General features: G+C 37.0%; 1 protein-coding gene across 1 annotated transcript; it reads left to right on the top strand.

Moving 5' to 3' along the window:
- Nucleotides 1–492: 492 nt before the first annotated feature.
- atat1 (alpha tubulin acetyltransferase 1) lies at nucleotides 493–27,788 on the top strand. The gene is given in 14 exon segments (XM_067411926.1): nucleotides 493–990; nucleotides 3,449–3,509; nucleotides 3,616–3,707; nucleotides 3,876–3,933; nucleotides 4,049–4,162; nucleotides 5,319–5,420; nucleotides 5,842–5,887; nucleotides 8,185–8,230; nucleotides 8,659–8,733; nucleotides 20,244–20,463; nucleotides 24,298–24,401; nucleotides 24,499–24,511; nucleotides 24,513–24,601; nucleotides 27,500–27,788. Coding segments are annotated over 14 exon segments (1,401 nt in total). The 5' UTR covers nucleotides 493–898.
- The last annotated feature ends 22 nt before the right edge of the window (nucleotides 27,789–27,810 follow it).

Raw genomic sequence — 27,810 nt, 5'->3', positions numbered from 1 at the left:
GCCTGAATGAAAATATAAGCACATTTCGTTCAAATATTAAATTTTAAACATTATTCTTCTTCGTCGTCGGTTCTTTTTCTTTAAAAATATATTATGCGTGCAGTTTTTATGACTTCATTTTAATCGAGAGAGAGAGAGTATATGTACGATTTTCACACCACAAACGTATATTAATATAATTAATGATTATTAATTAATTCATATATGAAAAGCACAGCCATACAGCATGCAGATGTAATTACTGGCCATTAAATTTTGTAATAAAAAAAAAAAAAGAAATCACGAAAAAGAGTTATGCTGTCAAAGAAAAGTCGCAGGGTGAAAATAGCAATTAAAGAAAAAATTGGTATAAAAGGGTACAAGTATGGCTGTGTTTATGATCATTTGACTTCTGACTGCAATATAATAGGTTGTTATCGGTTGCTATGCATCACAAAGTTGTATGTCCTCGCTTGCCGTTGCCTAGAGGAAACGGAAATAAATCTTCTAAAGCGCACATTTCTGCTACTGTGTAAAATAAAGTTGTTTTTTTGTACATTTCAGAGCTACAACTGGAAACATTTAAAATATTTGCAGGTGTTGCTAGACTTATGTGACATTTTCCCGTCTTGAATCCTGCAGGCGTGTGTTTTAACAGCACTACGGCTGACCACTGGCGCTCATCCTCACAAGGGAGTGACACAAACACAATGGGAGGACAGAGGAATCATTGATAACACCGCTATACATCTATGCTTTTAAACAAGCCTACTACTGAAGCGGCACTAATGTGGAACTGGTATTTTAAGTGCAGGCCAGTGATGCAGTGAAGAATCGATTGGCTCTTTAATACATGCATTTGAATCTGCAGCAGGGAATTAGAAGAGTATTGTCTTAAGATTTCAGATCTGTCCTTACAATGGATTTCCCTTTCGACCTAAATGCGCTTTTCCCCGAGAGAATTTCAGTGCTGGATAACAACTTGAGTGCAGGTCGGAAAGCCCATGGGAGGTAATGTATGTTTTGTGATCTACTGTATAGGCTGAGGGGTGTAATCTGTTGGGAGATTTGCAACATTTACTGCTTTTGTCTTGTAACAGCGGTTGACTTGACACAGTTGTACATTATACATACACTGCTACCAGTGGGCGGTGTTTTATTAGGCTAAATGTTCAATTTATCCAGGTCATCTTTTTCCTATAATGATAAGCTTATGATGCAAATGCGGCCCTGAGTAAACAACAAATCTGACATTAGTCTGTTTTAATCTGAACAATGCTGATTCAGTAAGACAGCCATAGACTTCAATGTAATTTTACATTACAGAAAATCACACAGTGCCATAGATAGATAATACAATTTATTTGTAATACGCCTTTGTAAAGTGCTTCAACACATTTACAAAAAAAAAAAAAAAAACATAATACATGATACATGAAACAATGATAATATAAAATATGAAAAACTTTACTAAAAAATGTGTTTTGAGCATTTCTAATGGAAACCTGTAATGAATTCCGAAAAAAAAAGCTTTTTAATAAAAACGTTAATAAAATATAGGAATTTGTGGTGCTTTTTCAGCATATAAAACCAAAACTGTGTTTAACAGCATACATTACAATAAATACACAATTAAAGATTTTAAATGCATTTCAAAATTCATCAAAAATTATTTGATTTAACCAATAGTGTGTGTATCTAATTTTCCGACAGTAAAATTAAATCAAAATAATAATTTTGTGGCTTTTATTCTTTGTGTGATAACTATAAGGTCATCTACTGTATACACTACCGATCAAAAGTTTTTGGTAAAAGAAGTCTCTTCTGCTCACCAAAGCTTCATTTATTTGATCCAAAATGCAGCAAAAGCTGTAATATTGTGAAATATTTTTACAATCTAAAATAACTGTCTTCTATTTCAGTATATTTTAAAATGCAATTTATTTCTGTGTTGGCAAAGCTGTATTTTCAGCATCATTACTCCAGTCTTCAGTGTCACATGATCCTTCAGAAATCATTCTAATATGCTGATTTGCCGCTCAAGAAACATTTATTATTATTATCAATGTTGATAACAGTTGTGTACTTTTTTTCAGAATTATTTGATGAATAGAGAGTTCAAAAGAACAGCATTTATCTGAAATATAAAGATTTTGCAACATTAAGTATATATAAATGAATAAATTATACATAAATGTCTATACTGTCAATTGTGATCAATTTAATGCATCCTTGCTCAATAAAAGTATTAATTTCTTTAATTCCCCCCCCCACATTTACTGACCTCAAACTTTTGAACGGTAGTGATAATGTTACAAAAGCTTTCTATTTCAGATAAATACTGTTCTATTCATCAAATAATTCTAAAAAAAAATTGTTCACAACTTTTTTCAACATTGATAATAATTTGAAATGTTTCTTGAGCAGCAAATCAGCATATTAGAATGATTTCTGAGGGACCATGTGACACTGAAGACTGGAGTAATGATGCTGAAAATTCAGCTTTGACAACAGAAATAAACTGCATTTTAAAATCTATTCAAACAGAAAACAGTTATTTAAAATTGTAAAAAATATTTCACAATATTACTGTTTTTACTGTATTTTGGATCAAATATATGAAGTCTTGGTGGGAAGAAGAGACTTCTTTTAAAAACATAAAAAAATCTTACCATCCAAAAACATTTGACCAGTAGTGTATGATTATGTGCCTGTTAAAGACTGTAAAAATTCACTTTTAGCAGATTTAATTTTCAATAAAACAGACCAAAATATTGATTCTAATCTAATTAGATGCTCTCTAGAACGGTGTTTCTTTATGACTTCAAGGCCCTCCTTTGTCTGAGACAATATTCTAAGTCTCTAATATCTAAATTTATACCTCTGGTATTCACTAAAAATAAAACAAAATAAAAATAACAAAAACTTCAAAGAACCATTGCTCTAGTCTAGAATGATTATGTCCCCCCAAGAGCACATCATAATTAAAGACTGTAATGTAACTACAGCCTATTCGTCGTCACCATGAAATCAAACTTGACCATTCAACTGACCTATCGCAACTTCCATTTGATGCTGACTTTTATTATATCGGCCATCAGCCAACTTGATATTAGAATCAGTTGAAAAACCTGTTAATGTATTACACACACACACACACACACACACACACATATATATTTAAATATAAATGATATATATATATATATATATATATATATATATATATATATATATATATATATATATATATATAATATAATATAATATAATTAATATAATATAATATAATATAATATAATATAATATAATATAATATAAAAATATAGAAACGTGAAAACCAAAAAGTTGTGTATTGTAAAAAGCTACGCATCCGTTATGACTTGGATAACTGGAATCATAAATGCTGATTCACATTTTATGTCTTCTTTGTGTGAGATTCCTAACATACCTGCTTTTTGTTCTCTAGACCAGATCCTCTTCTTCAGATCACCACAGTTATAGATGAGCTGGGAAGAGCCTCCTCTAAGGTGATAATGACTGTCTTTTGTCTCTTCTTGAGCTTGCCGATGTCAATCACTGTCAGTTTCAGTCTGTCATTATGTCATCTGTGTATGTGTGTGTGTAACTCCTTAGGCTCAGCAGCTGCCTGCACCCATAACCAGTGCTGCAAAGCTCCAGGCCAACAGGCATCATCTCTACCTCCTGAAAGATGGGGAACAGAACGGGTACGCTGGCTATTTCTGTCTCTCCTCCACCCTGTGCTTCAGATTTAATCTATTTAGATGTCAATACAACTGACCTCTCTCTTTCCTGTTTGCCATTTCCATTAAATGTAAACGCATCCACTCCTGCTGTTAATAACAATCTTTGACTCCCTCTTCCTGTCTTCCAAGTGGGAGGGGTGTTATAGTTGGATTTCTGAAGGTTGGCTACAAGAAGCTCTTTTTACTCGTAAGTGTTTCCTCATTATTGACTCTGTAATTAAATCTCGCCTAATGAGTGATGCCTGAGTGCACACTTTTTAAAACAGATGCATCAACACACAGTATGTTGTAATTGCCTGTAGAACCAACGGGGGGCGCATTTGGAGACCGAGCCATTGTGTGTGCTGGATTTCTATGTGACAGAGACCTTGCAGAGACATGGCTACGGGCTTGAACTCTTTGACTTCATGCTGAAAGTGAGTGTCTGTCAGCGGTCTGATTTATTAAATTATTTGTTTATTTATTGTTTCCTCATTCCAAATCGTGTGACTGACTTTCTTGTGTGGAACGCAGAAAACGTTTTGAAGTATGTTCACGCTGCTCTTTTCCATACAACAAAAACATACAAGGGCAAGCAATAGAAAGGACAATAAAAATATCATGAAAGTGCTCCATATAATTCATTCACTATATCACAAGTTTGAACAAACTAAAATGTAATTTTTTATTCCCAGATAATTTTCCCCTTCACTGTAGCTGTCAAATCTCATTTGCATATGTGCATGTTGACGAAAACATAATTGTTTTTTTGTGTTTTTTCGTGTTTCAAACTTCCTGAATGCTACATTGCAAGTTTGAAGAAACAGAAGTGCAAATAAGATTTAAGAGCTATGGTGAAGGCTAAGATTTTGGTTAATAACTTCAGTTTAAAACTTAAATCACTTCAAGAGAGAGAATTCTTTGAATTACAGAGAATACTCATGGAATGTATCATATTAGTCACATAGACTGCTTTTATGCTGTATATTTTGTAATTTTTGAATGTTGAGTGGAAAAGAGCAGCATGAACATTCTTCCAAATATCTACTTTTGTGATTGCTGAGAGAAAAAAAAAAAAAAGAAAGAAAGTAATACGGGTTACATTATAGAGTGAGTGACAGATTTTCATCTTGGGGTGAACTGTCCCTTTTTTATTTTGTCCAGTAGAGAAGTCAGTGTTAAAGGGATAGTTCATCCAAAAATGAAAATACCGTCATTATTTAATCCCCCTCAAGTTGTACCAAACCTGTACAAATTTCTTTGTTCTGCTGTACACAAAGGATGGTATTTGGAGCAATGTTTGTAACCAAGCAGATCTCACCCTCCATTAACTACAATAGTAGGAAATAAAAATACCATGGCAATCAATGGGGGGGTGCGAGAAATGCTTAGTTACAAACAATCTTCCAAATATATTCCGTTGTGTTCAGCAGAACAAATACATTTATACAGGTTTGAAACAACTTGAGGGGGAGTAAATGATGACAGAATTTTCATGTTTGGGTGAACTATCCCTTTAACTATCCCTTTGTATTTACTTGCAAAGAGCCGTTTGTTTTTGTGACTCAAATTTCACGTTCTCTGATCAAACAGCACAAACGGGTGGAGCCTGAGCAGATGGCGTACGATAGACCTTCTCCTAAATTCCTGTCATTTCTAGAGAAGCACTATGATCTCAAAATCAGTGTGCCTCAGGTAAGAGTCACCTGAAAGTGCTAAATGACATGAAATAATCACAGCCATTTAAAGCATGTTTAATGTTATATGGAGTGAGATTTTTCAGAAGAGGGTTTCATACCTTGACACTTTATTGTGCCACACTTGGTTAGGAGGACATGGTGTTACTCTTCTCAGAAATCCAGTTTATAACTGAACCTAATAATACTTTCACTGAAAACAACTTCATCAGATACTACATGTTATGTCTTGGATTTAAATCCTGATGTGGTTATTATGTCCATGTCATAAGAGCATGTACATTTGCACACAATACAGACTTCATACAATAGTCTTTTCTTCAAAAAATCTGGAGGTGTTTATATGACCGTTTGAATGTTTTGATGTAATCCTTTGTCTAATATGTCTTAATTTCTTCTCCTGTCACACTTCCTGTCAGGTGAATAACTTTGTGGTATTTGATGGCTTCTTCCAGAGTAGATCAGGTAAGCCCTGAATGCATCACTGTTCTGTGGTTATGTAGGTTTGGAATGTTGTTCTGGATCTGTGCCAGTGTTCAAAGACTTGTTCTCTCAGGGCAACAACCTCCCCTTCTCTTCATTACAGTCCATGCAAGGCAGCATTGTATTGAAATTCCTCCTCTTTTTACTCATTTCTCTTCCTTGTTTTTTTGCAAGTAATTCAGCCCGAACCACTTAACGTACAGAGTCCATTCAAACGTTGTTTTATGGATCATTTTAAATTTAGGTATTTATCTATTACCTTTTTAGGATTAGGTTTTTGTAATATTAACTTTTTGCTGCTTCACCTGACACTAGTGATTAAATACCGGCCATAAATATTTCCTTTGGACATGATATTGTATTTTCAATTATTTTAATAAGTGTTGTTATTGCTAACTATATATAAAACTAATAAAAATCATTTTCGTTCATTGAAATAATCTGAATATATATATGCGTATATGTATATGTGTGTGTATATATATATATATATATATATATATATATATATATAATATACATAATATATATAGTGGGTACGGAAAGTATTCAGACCCCCTTAAATTTTTCACTCTTTGTTATATTGCAGCCATTTGCTAAAATCATTTAAGTTCAATTTTTTTCCTCATTAATGTAAACACAGCACCCCATATTGACAGAAAAACACAGAATTGTTGACATTTTTGCAGATTTATTAAAAAAGAGAAACTGAAATATCACATGGTCCTAAGTATTCAGACCCTTTGCTGTGACACTCATTTATTTAACTCAGGTGCTGTCCATTTCTTCTGATCATCCTTGAGATGGTTCTACACCTTCATTTGAGTCCAGCTGTGTTTGATTATACTGATTGGACTTGATTAGGAACGCCACACACCTGTCTATATAAGACCTTACAGCTCACAGTGCATGTCAGAGCAAATGAGAATCATGAGGTCAAAGGTACTGCCTGAAGAGCTCGGAGACAGAATTGTGGCAAGGCACAGATGTGGCCAAGGTTACAAAAAAAATTCTGCTGCACTTAAGGTTCCTAAGAGCACAGTGGCCCCCATAATCCTTAAATGGAAGACGTTTGGGACGACCAGAACCCTTCCTAGAGCTGGACGTCCGGCCAAACTGAGCTATCGGGGGAGAAGAGCTTTGGTGAGAGAGGTAAAAAAGAACCCAAAGATCACTGTGGCTAAGCTCCAGAGATGCAGTCGGGAGATGGGAGAAAGTTGTAGAAAGTCAACCATCACCAGTCGGGGCTTTGTGGCAGAGTGGCCCGACGGAAGCCTCTTCTCAGTGCAAGACACATGATAGCCCGCATGGAGTTTGCTAAAAAAACATCTGAAGGACTCCAAGATAGTGTCTTGTCCTTCATGTGTCTTGCACTGAGGAGAGGCTTCCGTCGGGCCACTCTGCTATAAAGCCCCGACTGGTGGAGGGCTGCAGTGATGGTTGACTTTCTACAACTTTCTCCCATCTCCCGACTGCATCTCTGGAGCTCAGCCACAGTGATCTTTGGGTTCTTCTGAATGAAGGTCTTACGGGTTTGGGTCTTACGACATGAGGGCGAGTACTTAATGACAGAAATGTCATTTTTGGGTGAACTTACCCTTTAATAAATACTTAATAATATATAAATAACGCTGAAACACTAATAACGCTAGTTTAACTTTTGTAATTTTTACCTTAAAAAATATAACCATGCTGTTGAGTTCACTTGCACTTTTCAGGGTTAGATGATCCTTCTTACAAATAGACTTACATATCATGTTCATTATATAATTATCGGCCTGGTGGATGATTATAGATTGAAATTTTATGCAGAAAAATCCCAAAACCTAAAACTTAAGCATTCTTTTGCTGCCTTGCAAGCACTGCAGTTTCCTTTTCAAAATGTAGAAATGTAAACCTTTGAAAATGCAATTTAATTTTCCAGAATTACATTTTAGCAGATTCCACAATTAATTTAAGAAAAATGTCTTTGTTGTGCTGGTCCATAATGCTCACAGCTCACTTTTGGTTTTTATATTGTTTTATATTTTTAGTGCCTCTATATTTAAGTCAAGTCTATTTCCATGATTTAAACCACAGTCTGTTATTTTGTTTTCTGTAAAATGTCATCTACGTGCCTTAGTACCCATTTTCAATGTATTTATTCATGTGTATAAATGACTCATCAAGCACAGATCGCGCTGTTTATAGTTGGTAGTCACCCTAGATCGGGTTTAACCTGTGCAAACAAATGAAAACATTCATTGTTCAAGCACTTTTGTCTCATGCAACTCTCCCAGGAACACCTTCCTCCCCTCTGACGGATCAGGGGATGTACGGATTTTTGTAAGGACATTGAATATCTGCTGTTCCCCTCCCCTACAGTCACCCGGCTTCCACCTTACTTATCACTCCCTTATCGTATCCCCATAGTCTAAGAGAAAGTCCACTCACTATACTCTTCCTTTGCACTCAACCGGACCCCCATAACGTCTGCCCACGTTAATCGGTCCCAACAACTCACTTACGAACTTCCTCCCTTACAATATCCCTTGCTGTTCCCCTTTTAAAATCCAATTATAGATAAGTGCTATATGTTTTCCTTAAAGTGCATAATAATGGATATATGCATTATGGCCATGGATATTGACTTGTATGAATATCTGTGAAGAGTGCAGTGTGTGCTTTTTAACTGCTTGCAGTACTCCAGACTTACTTTCAATCATACCGGCTGTTTCTGTTGGCTCTTTCTGACCACCATGCTCTTTTAACAGCGGTCCAATTGAGAAAAGTTCCCCCAAAAAAGCCAGAGGGAGAGATCAAACCATATTCACTAATGGAAAGAGAAGGTGGGTTACTCATAGGCTCCATGTCGTATATTTAACCAGTTGGCACAATACAGAATTTAAGTAGCTGACATTTACACCAACTAGCTGAAAACTGACATCCTCCAGATGCTGCAATAAGTAGTTTCAGCTGGAAACAGGCCTCCTATTATTCATTAAATGTCTTGATTTGTTCCATAAGTTACTTTAGAGCCCTTAGAAAAGAGTTATTTTCAGCAGGGGAAAGGACTTTCACAATTACTTTAGAACATTTTGTTAATTAGGAAACTTTGAGAATCTTAATCCATGTACATATCCAGTCACCTGTAATCAAATATACAGATGATTAGAGTTAGGAACCAAACATCTGTTCTTATTTAGAGCCGGTGCCATTCTTTACAATACTAGAATGGACTGGTGTTTGTGTTATCAGTTTACATTGAAGCGGACAAAGTCGTTCTGTGCTATTTCTTTCAGTAGCATCACTACTGAATACGATAAGTTGTAGTCCAATACTAAACAAATGACTCCTATGGGCGTGTTCTTTTTAGTGATTCAGAAACATACAGCACAATCTATGTAGTCCGATTCCTGAATGACTCTTATGAGGTAGTTATGAATCAAAATAATGCAGCACAATTAGTGTAGCCTGATTTGATTCCCAAACTAATGACTCTTATTAGACAGTTATGTTTAGTCAGTTATGATGCTTATGAAACGGTTATCTTTAATGATTAAAAACATAGAGCACAATCAGTGTAGTCCGATCCTTTTAATTATTCAGAAACATACAACACAACCAGTGTAGTCTGATTGTCGAACGAATGATTCTAATGAATCCTTTTTAGTGAATTAAAAACATAACGTATGACTTAATGAGCCAGTTCTTTTTAATGAATCAAAAACAGCTTAAAGGATTAGTTCACTTAAGGATTAAACTTTCCTGATAATTTATTCACCCCCATGTCATCCAAAATGTTTGTCTTTCTTTCTTCAGTCGAAAAAAAATTAAGGTTTTTGAGAAAAGTATTCCAGGATTTTTCTCCATATAGGGACTTCAATGGCTACCAAGGGGTTGAAGGCCAAGAATGCAGCTTCAAAGGGCTCTACATGATCCCAGCCGATGAATAAGAGTCTTATCTTGCGAAACAATCGGCCATTTTCTAAAAAAAAAAAAAAAAAAAATATATATATATATATATATATTCTTTTTAACCACAAATGCTCATCTTGCACTAGATCAGCGATGTGCCATGCATTAAGTAATCACGTTGGATTGGTCACGCATGACGTATGTGGAAATACCGAGGATGATTTTTAAGTTGGAGGAGAAAATGAGATGGAGTTTTTCGCCCTTGAGATGGAGTACTTCCGCCTACGTCACACATGACCTTTCCAACGTGATTACGTAATGTGTGGTGCATCACGGAGCTAGTGCAAGTTAAGCATTTGTGGTTAAAAAAAAATAATAATTATATACAGTTATGTCCAAAAGTTTGGAACCACTAAGATTTTTAATGTTTTTAAAAGAAGTTTTGTCTGCTCACCAAGGCTACATTTATTTAATTAAAGATACAGTAAAAACAGTAAAATTGTATATAATATTGAATATATTTGACAAAGTAATTTATTCCTGTGGTGGCAAAGCTGAATTTTCAGCATCATTACTCCAGCCTTCAGTGTCACATGATCCTTCAGAAATCATTCGAATATGCTGATCTGCTGCTCAAGAAACATTTAATGTGTACAATTGTACAAAATATTTGTGTACAATATTTTTTTTCAGGATTATTTGATGAATAGAAAGTTCAAAAGAACAGTGTTTATTTGAAATCTAATCTTTTGTAACATTATAAATGTCTTTACTGCCACTTTTGATTGATTTAATGCATCCTTGCTGAATAAAAGTATTCATTTCTTTAATTTCTTTTCAAAAAAAAAAAAAAAAAAATTCTTACTGACCCCAAACTTTTGAATGGTAGTGTATAATGCTACAGAAGCTTTGTATTTCAGATAAATGCTGTTCTTTTGAACTTTCTATTCATCAAGGAATCCTGAAAAAAAAAAAAAGTACACAACTGTTTTCAACATTGAAAATAATCATAAATGTTTATTGAGCAGCAAAGCAGCATATTAGAATGATTTCTGAAGGATCATGTGACACTGAAGACTGGAGTAATGATGCTGAAAATTCAGCTTTGCATCACAGGAATAAATTACTTTGTCAAATATATTTAAATAGTACACAGTTATTTTAAATTGTAATAATATTTCACAATATTACTGTTTTTTTACTGTATTTTTAATTAAATAAATGTAGCCTTGGTGAGCAGAAGAAACTTCTTTTAAAAACATTAAAAATCTTAGTGGTTCCAAACTTTTGGACTGTACTGTATAATAATTGTACCAGTATAATAGACTGTACCAGTATAATAATTTTTTTTTTTAGAAAATGACCAATCGTTTCGCTAGACAAGACCCTTATTCCTCAGCTGGGATCGTGTAGAGCCCTTTGAAGCTGAACTGAAACTGCTATTTGGACCTTCAACCCGTTGGTAACTGTTGAAGTACACTATATGGAGAAAAATCCTGTAATGTTTTCCTCAAAAACCATAATTTCTTTTCGACTGAAGAAAAAAAGACATAAACATCTTGGATGACATGGGGGGTGAGTAAATTATCAGGAAATTTTAATTCTGAAGTGAACTAATCCTTTAATCAGTGTAGTCTTAAATTCCTGAATGAATGATTCTTACAAAACAGATATTTTTAGTGAATCAAAAACATACAGTACAATCAGTGTAGTCTGGTTCTGGAACAAACTATTCTGAGACAGTTCTGAATCAATGAATCAAAAATATACAATGCAACCAGTGTAGTGCAGTGAATGAATGGTTCCTATGAGCCAGTTCCTTGTGGTGAATTAAAAACACAGCAGCATGTTGTCCGAATACCCGAAAAATGACTCTAATGAGCCAGTTATTTATTGTGAATCAAAAGCATACAGCACAGTCAGTGTAGTCCAATTCCTGACCAGAGGATTCTAATAAGTTGGAATTGTTTTAAATTTATTTCTAATTGCCAGTGGAATTGCATTTTGTTTTTATTCCTTAAAGGTACCCTAGAATTAAATATTGAATTTACCTCTGCATAGTTGAATAACAAGAGTTCAGTACATGGAAATGACTGTTACGTAACAGTCGGGATCATTAATATGTACGCCCCCAATATTTGCACATGCCAGCCCATGTTCAAATCATTACACAAGGGCAGCCAGTATTAACGTCTGGATCTGTGTACAGCTGAATCATCAGACTAGGTAAGCAAGCAAGAACAATAGCGAAAAATGGCAGATGGAGCAATAATAACTGACATGATTCATGATAACATTATATTTTTAGTGATATTTAGGGCCCAAGCGAAAATTCGCGCAGGGCCCTCTTGTTCTTCTAAGGATTATTAGGGCCCAAGCGAAAATTCGCGCAGGGCCCTCTTGTTCTTCTAAGGATTATTATTAGGGCCCAAGCGAAAATTCGCGCAGGGCCCTCTTGTTCTTCTAAGGATTATTAGGGCCCAAGCGAAAATTCGCGCAGGGCCCTCTTGTTCTTCTAAGGATTATTATTATTATTTTTTTTTATTTTTTTTTTTTCCGTCTTCCGGGGCTTTTTGGGGGCCTTAACATGCTCAAAAACTCTTGAAAATTGGCACACACATTGGAATCCGCGGCCATTAGGACGCCGGAGAGGCTGGTACCCGGGCGTGGCAGGGGGGCTCGACAGCGCCCCCTTGAAAAAAGTCTGAAAATTTGGTCCATATATTAAACACGCTTGCACGTATTAGTATGAAACTCGGTACACATATAGACCTCATCGGGCCGAACAACTTTCGCGCTCTAAGTTAATCGCCACGCCAACAGGAAGTCAGCTATTAAGGGTTGTTTGAAAAACGCATGCTCTGGAATTTGATATACTCCTCCTAGACGATTAATCCGATCGCCACCAAACTCGGTCAGCATGAAGTCAAGACACTGATGATTAAAAATTGCCAGGGGATTTTTGATATCTCGAACGGTTTGGCCGTGGCGAGGCAACGAATTTATGGCGAGAAAAAGGAAACAGGAAATGTGTTATAACGTCTTAATACATATATTGATCTTTATGAAACTTCACGAGTGTGTTCGTTATAGGAGTCTGATCACATGGATGTGACTATTGTGAGTCAAAGTTATAGCGCCACCAACTGGCAGCAGGAAGTGTATCACTTTTTGAAATGTTTTGAGATCACCCTCTTATTTTTACCTGATTTGCTTCAAACTTCATCAGTGTAATGTCAATACACAGCAGATGTAGACCTATGACAGGATTTTTGATATTTGAAATATTGTTGCCATGGCAACAGGTCAAACTGTAATAATATTCTTGAGTGTTTTTGAGGCTCTTAACATGCTTCAAATTGCATGAAACTCGACACACACATCAATATTGTCAACCAGTAGACATGGACAAAGCCATAGAAATGGGCGTGGTGGAGGGGCTCAGTAGCGCCACCTTTTGACAAAAGTGGGGGTTAGTTTTTCCTACAGTCACCAAACTCGGTACACATATTATTCTCATCAAGCCGGACAATTTTCTAATTTACATTCATTAGCTCCGACCAACAGGAAGTCAGCTATTTTGGTTTGAATGTTAATTTTTTGAAAAAACAGGCTATGAATTTTATACTACTACTCCTACAGGGTTTATCCAATTTACACCAAGCTTTTTTTAACTTGTTGCTAACACATTGAAGTTGTTTAATTGCAAACGGATTTTGGATATCTCAAACGGTTTGGCCGTGGCGAGGCAACGAATTTATGGCAAGAAAAGGGAAACAAAGTGTTATAACTTCTGCATACATTAATTGATTTTGATGAAACTTTGGCTTAGTCTTCGTTGTACAAGGCTGATCACATGGATTTGACTATTGTGATTCAAAGTCATAGCGCCACCAACTGGAAGCAGAAAATGTGTCACTTTCAGCATACATTGAGATCACCCTCTTATTTTTACCTGATTTGCTTCAAAATTCATCAGAATAATGTTAAAACTTGGCACATGTAATCCTTTGAAAATGGGCAGGGAGGAGGGGCTCTATAGCGGCACCTTGTAGTGCAGTAAATGTGGAGTGAATTTGACATAGTCCTTTGATGTTTAACCGTTTTAAGTGCCTATTGCCCGCTGTGCACAGTTGCCCTGAAGCCACCGGGGTGGCGGTGCCACCGGGCTTGGGCCCGCCATCGCTGCTCGCAGCTATATTTATTATTTTTTTTTTTTTTTTTTTTTTTTTCCGTCTTCCGGGGCTTTTTGGGGGCCTTAACATGCTCAAAAACTCTTGAAAATTGGCACACACATTGGAATCCGCGGCCATTAGGACGCCGGAGAGGCTGGTACCCGGGCGTGGCAGGGGCTCGACAGCGCCCCCTTGAAAAAAGTCTGAAAATTTGGTCCATATATTAAACATGCTTGCACGTATTAGTATGAAACTCGGTACACATATAGACCTCATCGGGCCGAACAACTTTCGCGCTCTAAGTTAATCGCCACGCCAACAGGAAGTCAGCTATTAAGGGTTGTTTGAAAAACGCATGCTCTGGAATTTGATATACTCCTCCTAGACGATTAATCCGATCGCCACCAAACTCGGTCAGCATGAAGTCAAGACACTGATGATTAAAAATTGCCAGGGGATTTTTGATATCTCGAACGGTTTGGCCGTGGCGAGGCAACGAATTTATGGCGAGAAAAAGGAAACAGGAAATGTGTTATAACGTCTTAATACATATATTGATCTTTATGAAACTTCACGAGTGTGTTCGTTATAGGAGTCTGATCACATGGATGTGACTATTGTGAGTCAAAGTTATAGCGCCACCAACTGGCAGCAGGAAGTGTATCACTTTTTGAAATGTTTTGAGATCACCCTCTTATTTTTACCTGATTTGCTTCAAACTTCATCAGTGTAATGTCAATACACAGCAGATGTAGACCTATGACAGGATTTTTGATATTTGAAATATTGTTGCCATGGCAACAGGTCAAACTGTAATAATATTCTTGAGTGTTTTTGAGGCTCTTAACATGCTTCAAATTGCATGAAACTCGACACACACATCAATATTGTCAACCAGTAGACATGGACAAAGCCATAGAAATGGGCGTGGTGGAGGGGCTCAGTAGCGCCACCTTTTGACAAAAGTGGGGGGGTTAGTTTTTCCTACAGTCACCAAACTCGGTACACATATTATTCTCATCAAGCCGGACAATTTTCTAATTTACATTCATTAGCTCCGACCAACAGGAAGTCAGCTATTTTGGTTTGAATGTTAATTTTTTGAAAAAAACAGGCTATGAATTTTATACTACTACTCCTACAGGGTTTATCCAATTTACACCAAGCTTTTTTTAACTTGTTGCGAACACATTGAAGTTGTTTAATTGCAAACGGATTTTGGATATCTCAAACGGTTTGGCCGTGGCGAGGCAACGAATTTATGGCGAGAAAAGGGAAACAGGAAATGTGTTATAACTTCTGCATATATTGATTGATGTTTATGAAACTTCAGGAGTGTGTTGGTTGTAGTAGTCTGATCACATGGATGTAACTATTGTGAGTCAAAGTTATAGCGCCACCAAATGGCAGCAAGAAGTGTATCACTTTTAAAATGCTTTGAGATCACCCTCTTATTTTTACCTGATTTGCTTCAAACTTCATCAGTGTAATGTCAATACACAGCAGATGTAGACCTATGACAGGATTTTTGATATTTGAAATATTGTTGCCATGGCAACAGGTCAAACTGTAATAATATTCTTGAGTGTTTTTGAGGCTCTTAACATGCTTCAAATTGCATGAAACTCGACACACACATCAATATTGTCAACCAGTAGACATGGACAAAGCCATACAAATGGGCGTGGTGGAGGGGCTCAGTAGCGCCACCTTTTGACAAAAGTGGGGGGTTAGTTTTTCCTACAGTCACCAAACTCGGTACACATATTATTCTCATCAAGCCGGACAATTTTCTAATTTACATTCATTAGCTCCGACCAACAGGAAGTCAGCTATTTTGGTTTGAATGTTAATTTTTTGAAAAAACAGGCTATGAATTTTATACTACTACTCCTACAGGGTTTATCCAATTTACACCAAGCTTTTTTTAACTTGTTGCTAACACATTGAAGTTGTTTAATTGCAAACGGATTTTGGATATCTCAAACGGTTTGGCCGTGGCGAGGCAACGAATTTATGGCAAGAAAAGGGAAACAAAGTGTTATAACTTCTGCATACATTAATTGATTTTGATGAAACTTTGGCTTAGTCTTCGTTGTACAAGGCTGATCACATGGATTTGACTATTGTGATTCAAAGTCATAGCGCCACCAACTGGAAGCAGAAAATGTGTCACTTTCAGCATACATTGAGATCACCCTCTTATTTTTACCTGATTTGCTTCAAAATTCATCAGAATAATGTTAAAACTTGGCACATGTAATCCTTTGAAAATGGGCAGGGAGGAAGGGGTCTATAGCGGCACCTTGTAGTGCAGTAAATGTGGAGTGAATTTGACATAGTCCTTTGATGTTTAACCGTTTTAAGTGCCTATTGCCCGCTGTGCACAGTTGCCCTGAAGCCACCGGGGTGGCGGTGCCACCGGGCTTGGGCCCGCCATCGCTGCTCGCAGCTATATTTATTTTTTTTTATTTTTTTTTTTATTTTTTTTTCCGTCTTCCGGGGCTTTTTGGGGGCCTTAACATGCTCAAAAACTCTTGAAAATTGGCACACACATTGGAATCCGCGGCCATTAGGACGCCGGAGAGGCTGGTACCCGGGCGTGGCAGGGGGGCTCGACAGCGCCCCCTTGAAAAAAGTCTGAAAATTTGGTCCATATATTAAACATGCTTGCACGTATTAGTATGAAACTCGGTACACATATAGACCTCATCGGGCCGAACAACTTTCGCGCTCTAAGTTAATCGCCACGCCAACAGGAAGTCAGCTATTAAGGGTTGTTTGAAAAACGCATGCTCTGGAATTTGATATACTCCTCCTAGACGATTAATCCGATCGCCACCAAACTCGGTCAGCATGAAGTCAAGACACTGATGATTAAAAATTGCCAGGGGATTTTTGATATCTCGAACGGTTTGGCCGTGGCGAGGCAACGAATTTATGGCGAGAAAAAGGAAACAGGAAATGTGTTATAACGTCTTAATACATATATTGATCTTTATGAAACTTCACGAGTGTGTTCGTTATAGGAGTCTGATCACATGGATGTGACTATTGTGAGTCAAAGTTATAGCGCCACCAACTGGCAGCAGGAAGTGTATCACTTTTTGAAATGTTTTGAGATCACCCTCTTATTTTTACCTGATTTGCTTCAAACTTCATCAGTGTAATGTCAATACACAGCAGATGTAGACCTATGACAGGATTTTTGATATTTGAAATATTGTTGCCATGGCAACAGGTCAAACTGTAATAATATTCTTGAGTGTTTTTGAGGCTCTTAACATGCTTCAAATTGCATGAAACTCGACACACACATCAATATTGTCAACCAGTAGACATGGACAAAGCCATAGAAATGGGCGTGGTGGAGGGGCTCAGTAGCGCCACCTTTTGACAAAAGTGGGGGTTAGTTTTTCCTACAGTCACCAAACTCGGTACACATATTATTCTCATCAAGCCGGACAATTTTCTAATTTACATTCATTAGCTCCGACCAACAGGAAGTCAGCTATTTTGGTTTGAATGTTAATTTTTTGAAAAAACAGGCTATGAATTTTATACTACTACTCCTACAGGGTTTATCCAATTTACACCAAGCTTTTTTTAACTTGTTGCGAACACATTGAAGTTGTTTAATTGCAAACGGATTTTGGATATCTCAAACGGTTTGGCCGTGGCGAGGCAACGAATTTATGGCGAGAAAAGGGAAACAGGAAATGTGTTATAACTTCTGCATACATTGATTGATGGTTATGAAACTTCAGGAGTGTGTTGGTTGTAGTAGTCTGATCACATGGATGTAACTATTGTGAGTCAAAGTTATAGCGCCACCAAATGGCAGCAAGAAGTGTATCACTTTTAAAATGCTTTGAGATCACCCTCTTATTTTTACCTGATTTGCTTCAAACTTCATCAGTGTAATGTCAATACACAGCAGATGTAGACCTATGACAGGATTTTTGATATTTGAAATATTGTTGCCATGGCAACAGGTCAAACTGTAATAATATTCTTGAGTGTTTTTGAGGCTCTTAACATGCTTCAAATTGCATGAAACTCGACACACACATCAATATTGTCAACCAGTAGACATGGACAAAGCCATAGAAATGGGCGTGGTGGAGGGGCTCAGTAGCGCCACCTTTTGACAAAAGTGGGGGGTTAGTTTTTCCTACAGTCACCAAACTCGGTACACATATTATTCTCATCAAGCCGGACAATTTTCTAATTTACATTCATTAGCTCCGACCAACAGGAAGTCAGCTATTTTGGTTTGAATGTTAATTTTTTGAAAAAACAGGCTATGAATTTTATACTACTACTCCTACAGGGTTTATCCAATTTACACCAAGCTTTTTTTAACTTGTTGCGAACACATTGAAGTTGTTTAATTGCAAACGGATTTTGGATATCTCAAACGGTTTGGCCGTGGCGAGGCAACGAATTTATGGCGAGAAAAGGGAAACAGGAAATGTGTTATAACTTCTGCATACATTGATTGATGGTTATGAAACTTCAGGAGTGTGTTGGTTGTAGTAGTCTGATCACATGGATGTAACTATTGTGAGTCAAAGTTATAGCGCCACCAAATGGCAGCAAGAAGTGTATCACTTTTAAAATGCTTTGAGATCACCCTCTTATTTTTACCTGATTTGCTTCAAACTTCATCAGTGTAATGTCAATACACAGCAGATGTAGACCTATGACAGGATTTTTGATATTTGAAATATTGTTGCCATGGCAACAGGTCAAACTGTAATAATATTCTTGAGTGTTTTTGAGGCTCTTAACATGCTTCAAATTGCATGAAACTCGACACACACATCAATATTGTCAACCAGTAGACATGGACAAAGCCATAGAAATGGGCGTGGTGGAGGGGCTCAGTAGCGCCACCTTTTGACAAAAGTGGGGGTTAGTTTTTCCTACAGTCACCAAACTCGGTACACATATTATTCTCATCAAGCCGGACAATTTTCTAATTTACATTCATTAGCTCCGACCAACAGGAAGTCAGCTATTTTGGTTTGAATGTTAATTTTTTGAAAAAACAGGCTATGAATTTTATACTACTACTCCTACAGGGTTTATCCAATTTACACCAAGCTTTTTTTAACTTGTTGCTAACACATTGAAGTTGTTTAATTGCAAACGGATTTTGGATATCTCAAACGGTTTGGCCGTGGCGAGGCAACGAATTTATGGCAAGAAAAGGGAAACAAAGTGTTATAACTTCTGCATACATTAATTGATTTTGATGAAACTTTGGCTTAGTCTTCGTTGTACAAGGCTGATCACATGGATTTGACTATTGTGATTCAAAGTCATAGCGCCACCAACTGGAAGCAGAAAATGTGTCACTTTCAGCATACATTGAGATCACCCTCTTATTTTTACCTGATTTGCTTCAAAATTCATCAGAATAATGTTAAAACTTGGCACATGTAATCCTTTGAAAATGGGCAGGGAGGAGGGGCTCTATAGCGGCACCTTGTAGTGCAGTAAATGTGGAGTGAATTTGACATAGTCCTTTGATGTTTAACCGTTTTAAGTGCCTATTGCCCGCTGTGCACAGTTGCCCTGAAGCCACCGGGGTGGCGGTGCCACCGGGCTTGGGCCCGCCATCGCTGCTCGCAGCTATATTTGTAAATTGTCTTTCTAAATGTTTCGTTAGCATGTTGCTAATGTACTTTTAAATGTGGTTAAAGTTACCATCGTTTCTTACTGTATTCACGGAGACAAGAGCCATTATTCATAAACACAACTTCATTCAATGTTAGCTTTAGCCACGGAGCACTATCAAACTCATTCAGAATCAAATGTAAACATCCAAATAAATACAATACTTACGCAATTAGTCATGCTGCATGACGAACACTTTGTAAAGATCCATTTTGAGGGTTATATTAGCTGTGTGAACTGTGTTTATGCTGTTCAAGGCAAGCGCGAGCTCCGTGGGCGGAGAGCATGAGAATTAAAGGGGCTGCAACCTAAATATCGGTGCATAGTTAATGATGCCCCAAAATAGGCAGTTAAAAAAATGAATAAAAAAAAAATCTATGGGGTATTTTCACAGACACATTCAGGGGACACCTTAGACTTATATTACATCTTTTAAAAAGACGTTCTAGGGCACCTTTAAATTCCCCAAAGAATCACTGATGAAACTGTTAAGCAATCTGTATAAGGAATCTGAACCGGAATTGTTAAATTCATTAAGATTTCCCATCCCTATTGCTGACATCACTTCCTTTGTTCCACAGTGGTACGGGAGGAGCAGAGGGCTCTCCCCTGGCCATTCGTTCGCCCTGTGGGTCCCCCCCACTCTCCTCCTCTGCTTCCATCATCTCCTCAATCCCGTTCGCTCAGTGTGGGATCCTCCCCCAGCCGGGCCCCCCACCGTCCCGCCGTGTCCCTGGGGCTCCAGCAGGGTCAGACCCCTTCCTCCCAACTCAACGACAGCTGCAGGACAAAACGCACCAGGTACATCTCAACGACACCTCACGGCCAGTTAGGACATACTTTAGTCTAAATCGAGCAGTTTTCTTGCAAATATTTACATTGCATCCTCTTGGCTTTTTCCATCTGGTGCTTATTTTGGCGAATGAGAGCATTGGCTCTGTGGGAATGAAAGTGAAGAGACACTGAGGTCGTTCATGTTCACTATGAGCCACTTCCTGTGTTAGATGAGTGCATGGTCGACTTAGCGGCAAGAATGTGAATTCGGCTCATTAGTGCATCATTAGTGTATCACTGTGTATCGCATAAAGGTCAGATACACTGTCTGTTTATTCTTCTAACACGAAAGCGGCCTTGACTGTTATCTTTTGGAGAAGTGCTAAACATTTCTCTTCTCCTCTCTCTTTCTTCTCCTCTTCCTTTCATCTCTGATTATGACATGCTCATTTTATGCATTGAATTCCCCGATTATGACACGTGTTGTTGAACCCATGACTTGTATCTCATTCATTTGATGAGTTTGAACTTTTTTGTTTTCTTTTCAACCACACATTTTATCTCTCTTTTATTCTGTCATTCCATGCTAGCTCTCTAAATAGATCTAGGCTCAGCTTTCATTGACCCTCAGTCTTGAACGTCATTGTCTTAAACTTCTTAGCTAGTTCCAATTAAAGGGATGGTTCACCGACACATGAAAACTCCTATCATTATTTACTTCTGTGGAACTCAAAAGGAGAATTTTGGAGAGCCTTCAAAATGGCAGCGTGTGAAAATTCTTTAGAATTCTTTTTGTGTTCCACAGATGATAAAATAGCCTACGGTTTGAAAACATAATGACAGAATTTTCATTGTTGGGTGAATTACTATTTCATGATTTTGCTTTCATCCTTGTTATGAGTGTATGAATAATTAATACAATTTCCTGTACAATTATTTGATAATACACATTTGTAACTAAACTGGAATCTCTTTTGGTCTTTTCCGTACCCTTTCCACTAAGGAGTGTTTTAGAATATAGATATAGAAGTTTTTAGAGCTCATTTTACTATAGTGTTAACCCTCAGCTGTCAAACATCCTCTGTCCTGAGCAGCAAGTAATAAAAGCAGTTGAAAAAATGACATTCTTATTTAATCACTTGTCAATGAATCATTGTAACAGACTGAAAGAATATGACATGTTTGGTTTTAGATTCTACACTTAATGGTCTGGAGCACCTCAGGACCTTGTTTCAGTCCAGACATTTGTCTTAGCCTCAGGGTGCTGCTCTTGACCAGTGGTTGTTCATTATTAGTTATATATATGCTACTGTTCAAAGGTTTGGGGTCGGTAAGACATTTAACGATTTTGATAATGAAGTTTCTTATGCTCATAAATGCCTTAATGTGATGTTAAAGCCCTTACTACTTCAGGTTAGTCTTCAGTGTCACATGATCCTTCAGAAATCATTCTAATATGCTGATTTGCTGCTCAAGAAACATTATTATTAACAATGTTTCCCCGGTTTTATAGCATCAAATAACTAACTAAAACCAAACTTATTTAAAGAACGAACACTTAAGTTAACAGCAGCCTGATAAAAACTGCCTAATATTTGGAAAAAATATTTGAGTTGTAATTTAATTGTTTAGGTTGTCTCACGTCCCTCTGGAATACATGGAACGGGCGGGGTTTATTACCTGTACTGCTTCCAGCCACCTGGGGGCAATCCGGACGCTTTGGCTTCACTTGTCAGGACCCGTGTGGCACGCTTGGTTCCCACTGTATTGGCAGCCAATGAGCTCGCTGCTCAGCATTCAAATTCTCGCCTATTGTTGTCTCGCAAATTGCTGTAGCAGTTTGCAGCGCGCTTTCAGAAACCCTCCACCTTCCCCAGCTCCACCTGTGTAGATCTGCTATGAGGGTGATTCATGTATGCTTGTACAGCAGCAGCATGTCTTGCTTGCTTATAACAGAATGTCATGTGTATTGGCAGTGGCAAGTTCTGAACCTGCTCTGCAGCAGCAGCAATACAAACAGCAGCAGCAGCGTAGCAGATCTATTCCGCCAAGACCAAACACATTAGCACTCTCTCGGAGAGTTGTCCTGATAGAACCCCATTTATTTGAAATACAGATCTTTTGTAACATTATAAATTTGTCACTTTTGATCAAAATAATGTGTCCTTGTTGAATAAATATATTAATTTCTTAAAAATTACTGACCCCAAATTTTTGAATGGTTGTGTGTGTGTGTTTTTATATATATATATATATATATATATATATATATATATATATATATATATATATATATATATATGCATTTGATAAAATTATTGCATTGGATAACACAATATTTAAAGACCTTTTCAAGTAAAATATTTCACAAAAACCATGTTATACTTGAAAACAAAGAAGTATTTGCAAACTTTCTGGTAGTCAGATACTGCAGTAAACACAGTGTTGCCAAGTCTGTGGTTTTCCTGTGGATTTGGGCTACTTTAACACTGTTGCTGCGGGTTGTTTTCCATGTCCGCGGGTTGAAGCAGCCCCAAATAACATGATATTTAGCCCCTGGAATGCAAATTTTCCCAGGGGAACCCCACCAAAAACAGGTTTTAACCCCCTGGAACGCAATTTTTACTGGGGGACCCCCTCTGAAACGCGATTGGGCTAGTTTTTGAGTTGCAATTGACCCTTCGCAAAGACCCGCCCCCCTTAGTTACTGTTGCTTTGTCCGACAAGCCGTGGCGCTGTCATGTCACGCGCGGTGAAAAACACATCGCGGAGGACACTGACAACACGTCGACAGACAAGATAAAGCAGGTGACTTATGATATTAAACAAAGTCCCAGCTTTCAAACTGTGTAGTTTTCTTGTTTTTTTAAGAAATTCAAACAATAAAAAACGTTTTGTGGCTCTTTAATGTGTCGTGATCATGGTCGTGACAGATTGCTGTAACGCCTCAGATTGTAAACTGATAATCTCTTCCTACTAGTCCATTTATAGCATCAAATAAACATGAATGAACATGAGAATGAATGTTGTTTCAAACGGCGAAATTTTTCAAGTTTAACTCCACCGAGGTTAATCTTCTAACTCCTGACTGCTTTGTCGGACAAAATGGCGGATTCGGCGTTCTGATTGGTTAGATCGCTTGTCAATCAAACTCCCGGCGAAGGGTCAGTTGGGTGGGTTTTGTTGTGAAAACCTGGCAACCCTGATTAAAATGATGAACTAAACACTTCTACAAACCTTTGGACTAAAATGTATTAAAATGCCCATGATACCAGTTTAAAGTCAACAAAACTGCTAAGAATAGATGGTTGAAAAACTTGTGCATCAAGTCTCCTCTTGCTTGATATTTTATGACCTAATTCATACATTTACATATCACCCATCCCCCACACGCACCACAAATGTTCAAAAACAGAAAAAATGATTGACAAAGCTGTTGAGCCAGCTACCATTTCTGTTAAGCAAGCAATCAAAATTATATTTAAGCTATAAATATCATCTCAGAATATCAGCCACTGCATTTGACTACAGCTGTCGTCCAAATCAAAACCTGATGTTAATTTGCAACATCACAACATTTTCGCTTTTAATCTGTTGAGATTCAAAAGCCGACATCACATTACACAATCATTGCTTGTGTTCCTCTTTCACTGGAATTTGTTTTTATACAATGTTGAGTTTTGAATTTGCGTTTACAGTTATGTTTAATTACGTTTTTATTTGTCCCCTTTTTCTGTCACATTTGTTTTTTTCTTTTTTCATTTTATTTATTTCTGTTTCCTACCCTTCTTTTGTATTCTCCTTGGCCCTCCGTCCCGTCCCTCTATCGCTGTTGTTTGTCCATTTCCTAATATCCTGTAGCCATCAGGGTCTAGTTGCCAGGAGCAACCTCTACAGTCGCCATATCAACAGCCGAGACCTCGGGCAATTATTGGCGGAACAACAGAACCACTTGAAGCTTCCAGGTAATGCACCGTTTGAACCGCAATCAACCATTTACCATGGCGCAACGTGAAAAGTTACGACGGTCCGCAGGAAACCACATTAGTAAACCATTAGTAGCTGTCGTGTGTGCTTCCTCAGGGCTGAAAGCAGAGCTCTGTGAGAGAGTGTGTGACACAGGGGCAAAGGCAGATGCAGTGGAACACAAACACACTTCAGAAAGGTCGGACTTTTCTCACATAACCTTTGTGAGAGTCAGTTTCTCCTGGTGCTGCTCTTTGTATTATTTACATGTTTATTGGAAGCGAATACTAAAGAAAACACCAGGGATTCATAATGAGGTAATGACTAGGCCTTCACAGAATCAACGCCTACAGAATTCCACAGAAAGCACTGCAGATTTCTGCTGCATTTGTTTGTTTATATGTTTGTTAATGAGGTTTGCTAAGCCAAGCATTACTGTTAATAGAGCTAAAATTTGAACAAACTCTTAACCCTGAGTATTCAGATTTGCTGCCTCGACTCATACTATAGTGCTTGTTTTTTTGCAGGACAAAATTTCCTGAACATCACAGACCAACCCTTGTGAAAAATAAGCGCGCTTAAATGTATTGAATGCGCACTTATAATGTAAATGTGAATGTATGTAAATAAATGGCCACTTAAGTGTGTAGAAACACAAGCATACTCTCGTTAAGTGCACTTTTAAAAAGTGTTCTTTGTAATAATTTTTTTAAACTAAAAGTTTTAAAGTACATTTTAAATCATTGTTTTAATCATTTTCTGTGCTTTAAAGAAGCACACTCATTTTGATCTGTTAAAGGTGCTACAGAGGATGTTTTGTTTTATACATTTTTGCAATATTACCTGAAACTGTCTTTACTAACTGATAAAATACTATTTATTATTAGGTGCACTGAAAGTAATAATATTAATATACATCATCTGTGTGCGAGGTAGGGCCTTAAAAACATAGGCCTAGGGAATGCTGTACCACAATAAAAAAATGGTTAAAAAAGTGTTTTTTCTATAAAATTATAATTTTCTTTTCTATTTAAATGCACATTTCTTTTAGACATTAATACATTTATATACATGGTACTGCAAACCAAAATTAATTAGATCACTATCATTCGGCTAACTCATCCTCTCTCGTATCTGAAAAGAAGAAATACTTTTGTTATTTATACATAAATACAATACTACAATAAACTCTTAAAATACATAAATAACTTCAATCATATTGTTGATGCTACTACCTATAAAATATCCCAATGGGGAAATACATTTCTGCAATTCCACTGTGTTGTTGCCATATGGCAACATACTTATTTTTCCATAGTGGTACAGTTTTGCCACTGAAACATTGATATTTTCTCAATTTACAGTAAAACTATGTTAGACAGTTGATTTGTGAATAAAAATATAGGTACCACTTTATATTAAGTGGCCTTAACTACTATGTACTTACATCAAAAAATAAGTACAATGTACTTATTGGGTTCATATTGAATTGCAAAACACTTTTGCTGCTATTGAGGTGGGATACGGATAAGGTTAGGGAAAGCTTTGGTGGTATGGGTAGGTTTAAGGGTAGGGGTAAGGTGTAAGGGATGGGTCAACAGTGTAATTATAAATGTAATTACAGAAATTAATTACAGATGTAATTACATGCAGGTGTTTTTAAAATATAAGTACAATGTAATAACATGTATGTACACAATAAGTACATTATATTAAATGATTAATTTAAATGTAAGTACATAGTAGTTAAGGCCACTTAATATAAAGTGGGTCCAAAATATATGATTTACTTATCAAAGATGCTGCAAAAAAAAGTAGTTTAGAAATAAAGTTAATAGAGCAATTTCTGGAGCACTTCAACAGGTGTCTTTCCTGTGAGGGTGACAGTTGGAAAGAGAGTTTTGGAGGGAGATTCAAATGTCATTTGACAGCACATCACTGGCTACCTTAAGGCCTGTCCTTTTAATTCCCATAGTGCAATATATTGTATTTCTTTCTGAATAACAAGGAAATGGGTAGAAATTAGTTGTTGCCACAATATGGCAATGCCATACCATAAAGGGTTAATATAAACTTTAAATGGTTAGACTTTATTTTAAAGTGTCTGTGATACAGTGTAATTATACTTAAGTACTGAGTAATAACAATTAACTGCATGTACTTACTATAGGGTAAGGAGGATTAAGGTTTGGTTTAGAATTAGTCGTAATTATGTATAATGTATAGTTATTACTACAGTACCACATGTAATATGTGGAACAAAGACACTGTAAAAGAAAGTGTTACCCTTTAAACTACATTTTAATGTATTATATGCAATTAACTGTCATAAAACAGTACATTTAGTTTGCACTCAAGTATTATTTCCATAAATACTCTCTTCAAAAGTATGCTAAAGTGTACTTCTTTTTCACAAGGGAAAACATTGTATTAATAAAGTTTCTCAAACTATATATAGATTTTATTTTATTTTATATTTTGTATAAATTTTGTTTAAATAGTGTACCTGCCCTCAACCATTCAGATGTGTGAAGGTTTTTTATTTTGTTTACCTTGGTGGATGAAGGAAAAAGAAAAAAAAAAAAGATGAAAAATTCCATTGAATTTCTATTCTAGAGACCAGAATATCTTCGATGTTTGGAGGCAGGCTTTTTTTGACTTCCAGAATACCCTAGTGACATATTAGGATTGTGGCAAAGAGTTTTCTTCAGAAAATGTAAAAATCTGGTTTGTTCATTATTTTTGTCTAATATGATAATGCTCTCAGCTGCAGCTAAGAGTCTAGTACTTTCAAATCAGTTTGGCATCTGTATTATATCTGAACTGTGGCATTTTACGTATTTTCCTTTACATTAAAAAAAAAAAAAAGTGAAAAAGTATGTTCTGTGTGGGCCTAGTTATGACTCAGTGACAGGAAATACAGTGTGTGCATGTTCCTACTTTTATGATTTTTTCTTTTTTCTGATTAATTTTGATTTCACTTGCTGCTTCTCTTCTCAGCCCTGGCCTTGTATTGTATTGTCCTGAAATCATCTCTGCTGCTGAGTTTCTTGTTTCGTGCTCTCCAGCTTTCATTGTTTTTCATCTCCTTTTCCAGACCGCATCTTCAAGGCCAGGTTGTTGCCCTTCCAACACTTGCTGCCCCCAAGAAAGATCATCTTCAGGAGCAGACCTCCATAGCACCATTGGAGCGCAAAGAAGAGCAATACAGTGATCTGAAAACCAAAGTGTCACAGAACAGAAAAGAGGATTGGAGGAAAAGTGGAGCGGCTGAGATCTCGAGGGGCGGAGGGAGAGGCGAATGGTCTTGGACGGTTGGGGAGAGCCGTTGTACGGCTCAGTGGGTCCGACAGAAACAAGAGTATCGCAGCACGAGGCCCTGGTGACGGGCCGCCTTCAGAGCTGTTA

This window comes from Chanodichthys erythropterus, chromosome 15 (genome assembly GCF_024489055.1).
Source record: "Chanodichthys erythropterus isolate Z2021 chromosome 15, ASM2448905v1, whole genome shotgun sequence".
NCBI lineage: Eukaryota > Metazoa > Chordata > Actinopteri > Cypriniformes > Xenocyprididae > Chanodichthys > Chanodichthys erythropterus.
The sequence above is the reverse complement of the archived record's forward strand: the minus strand, read 5'-3'. Positions and strand labels throughout refer to the sequence as shown.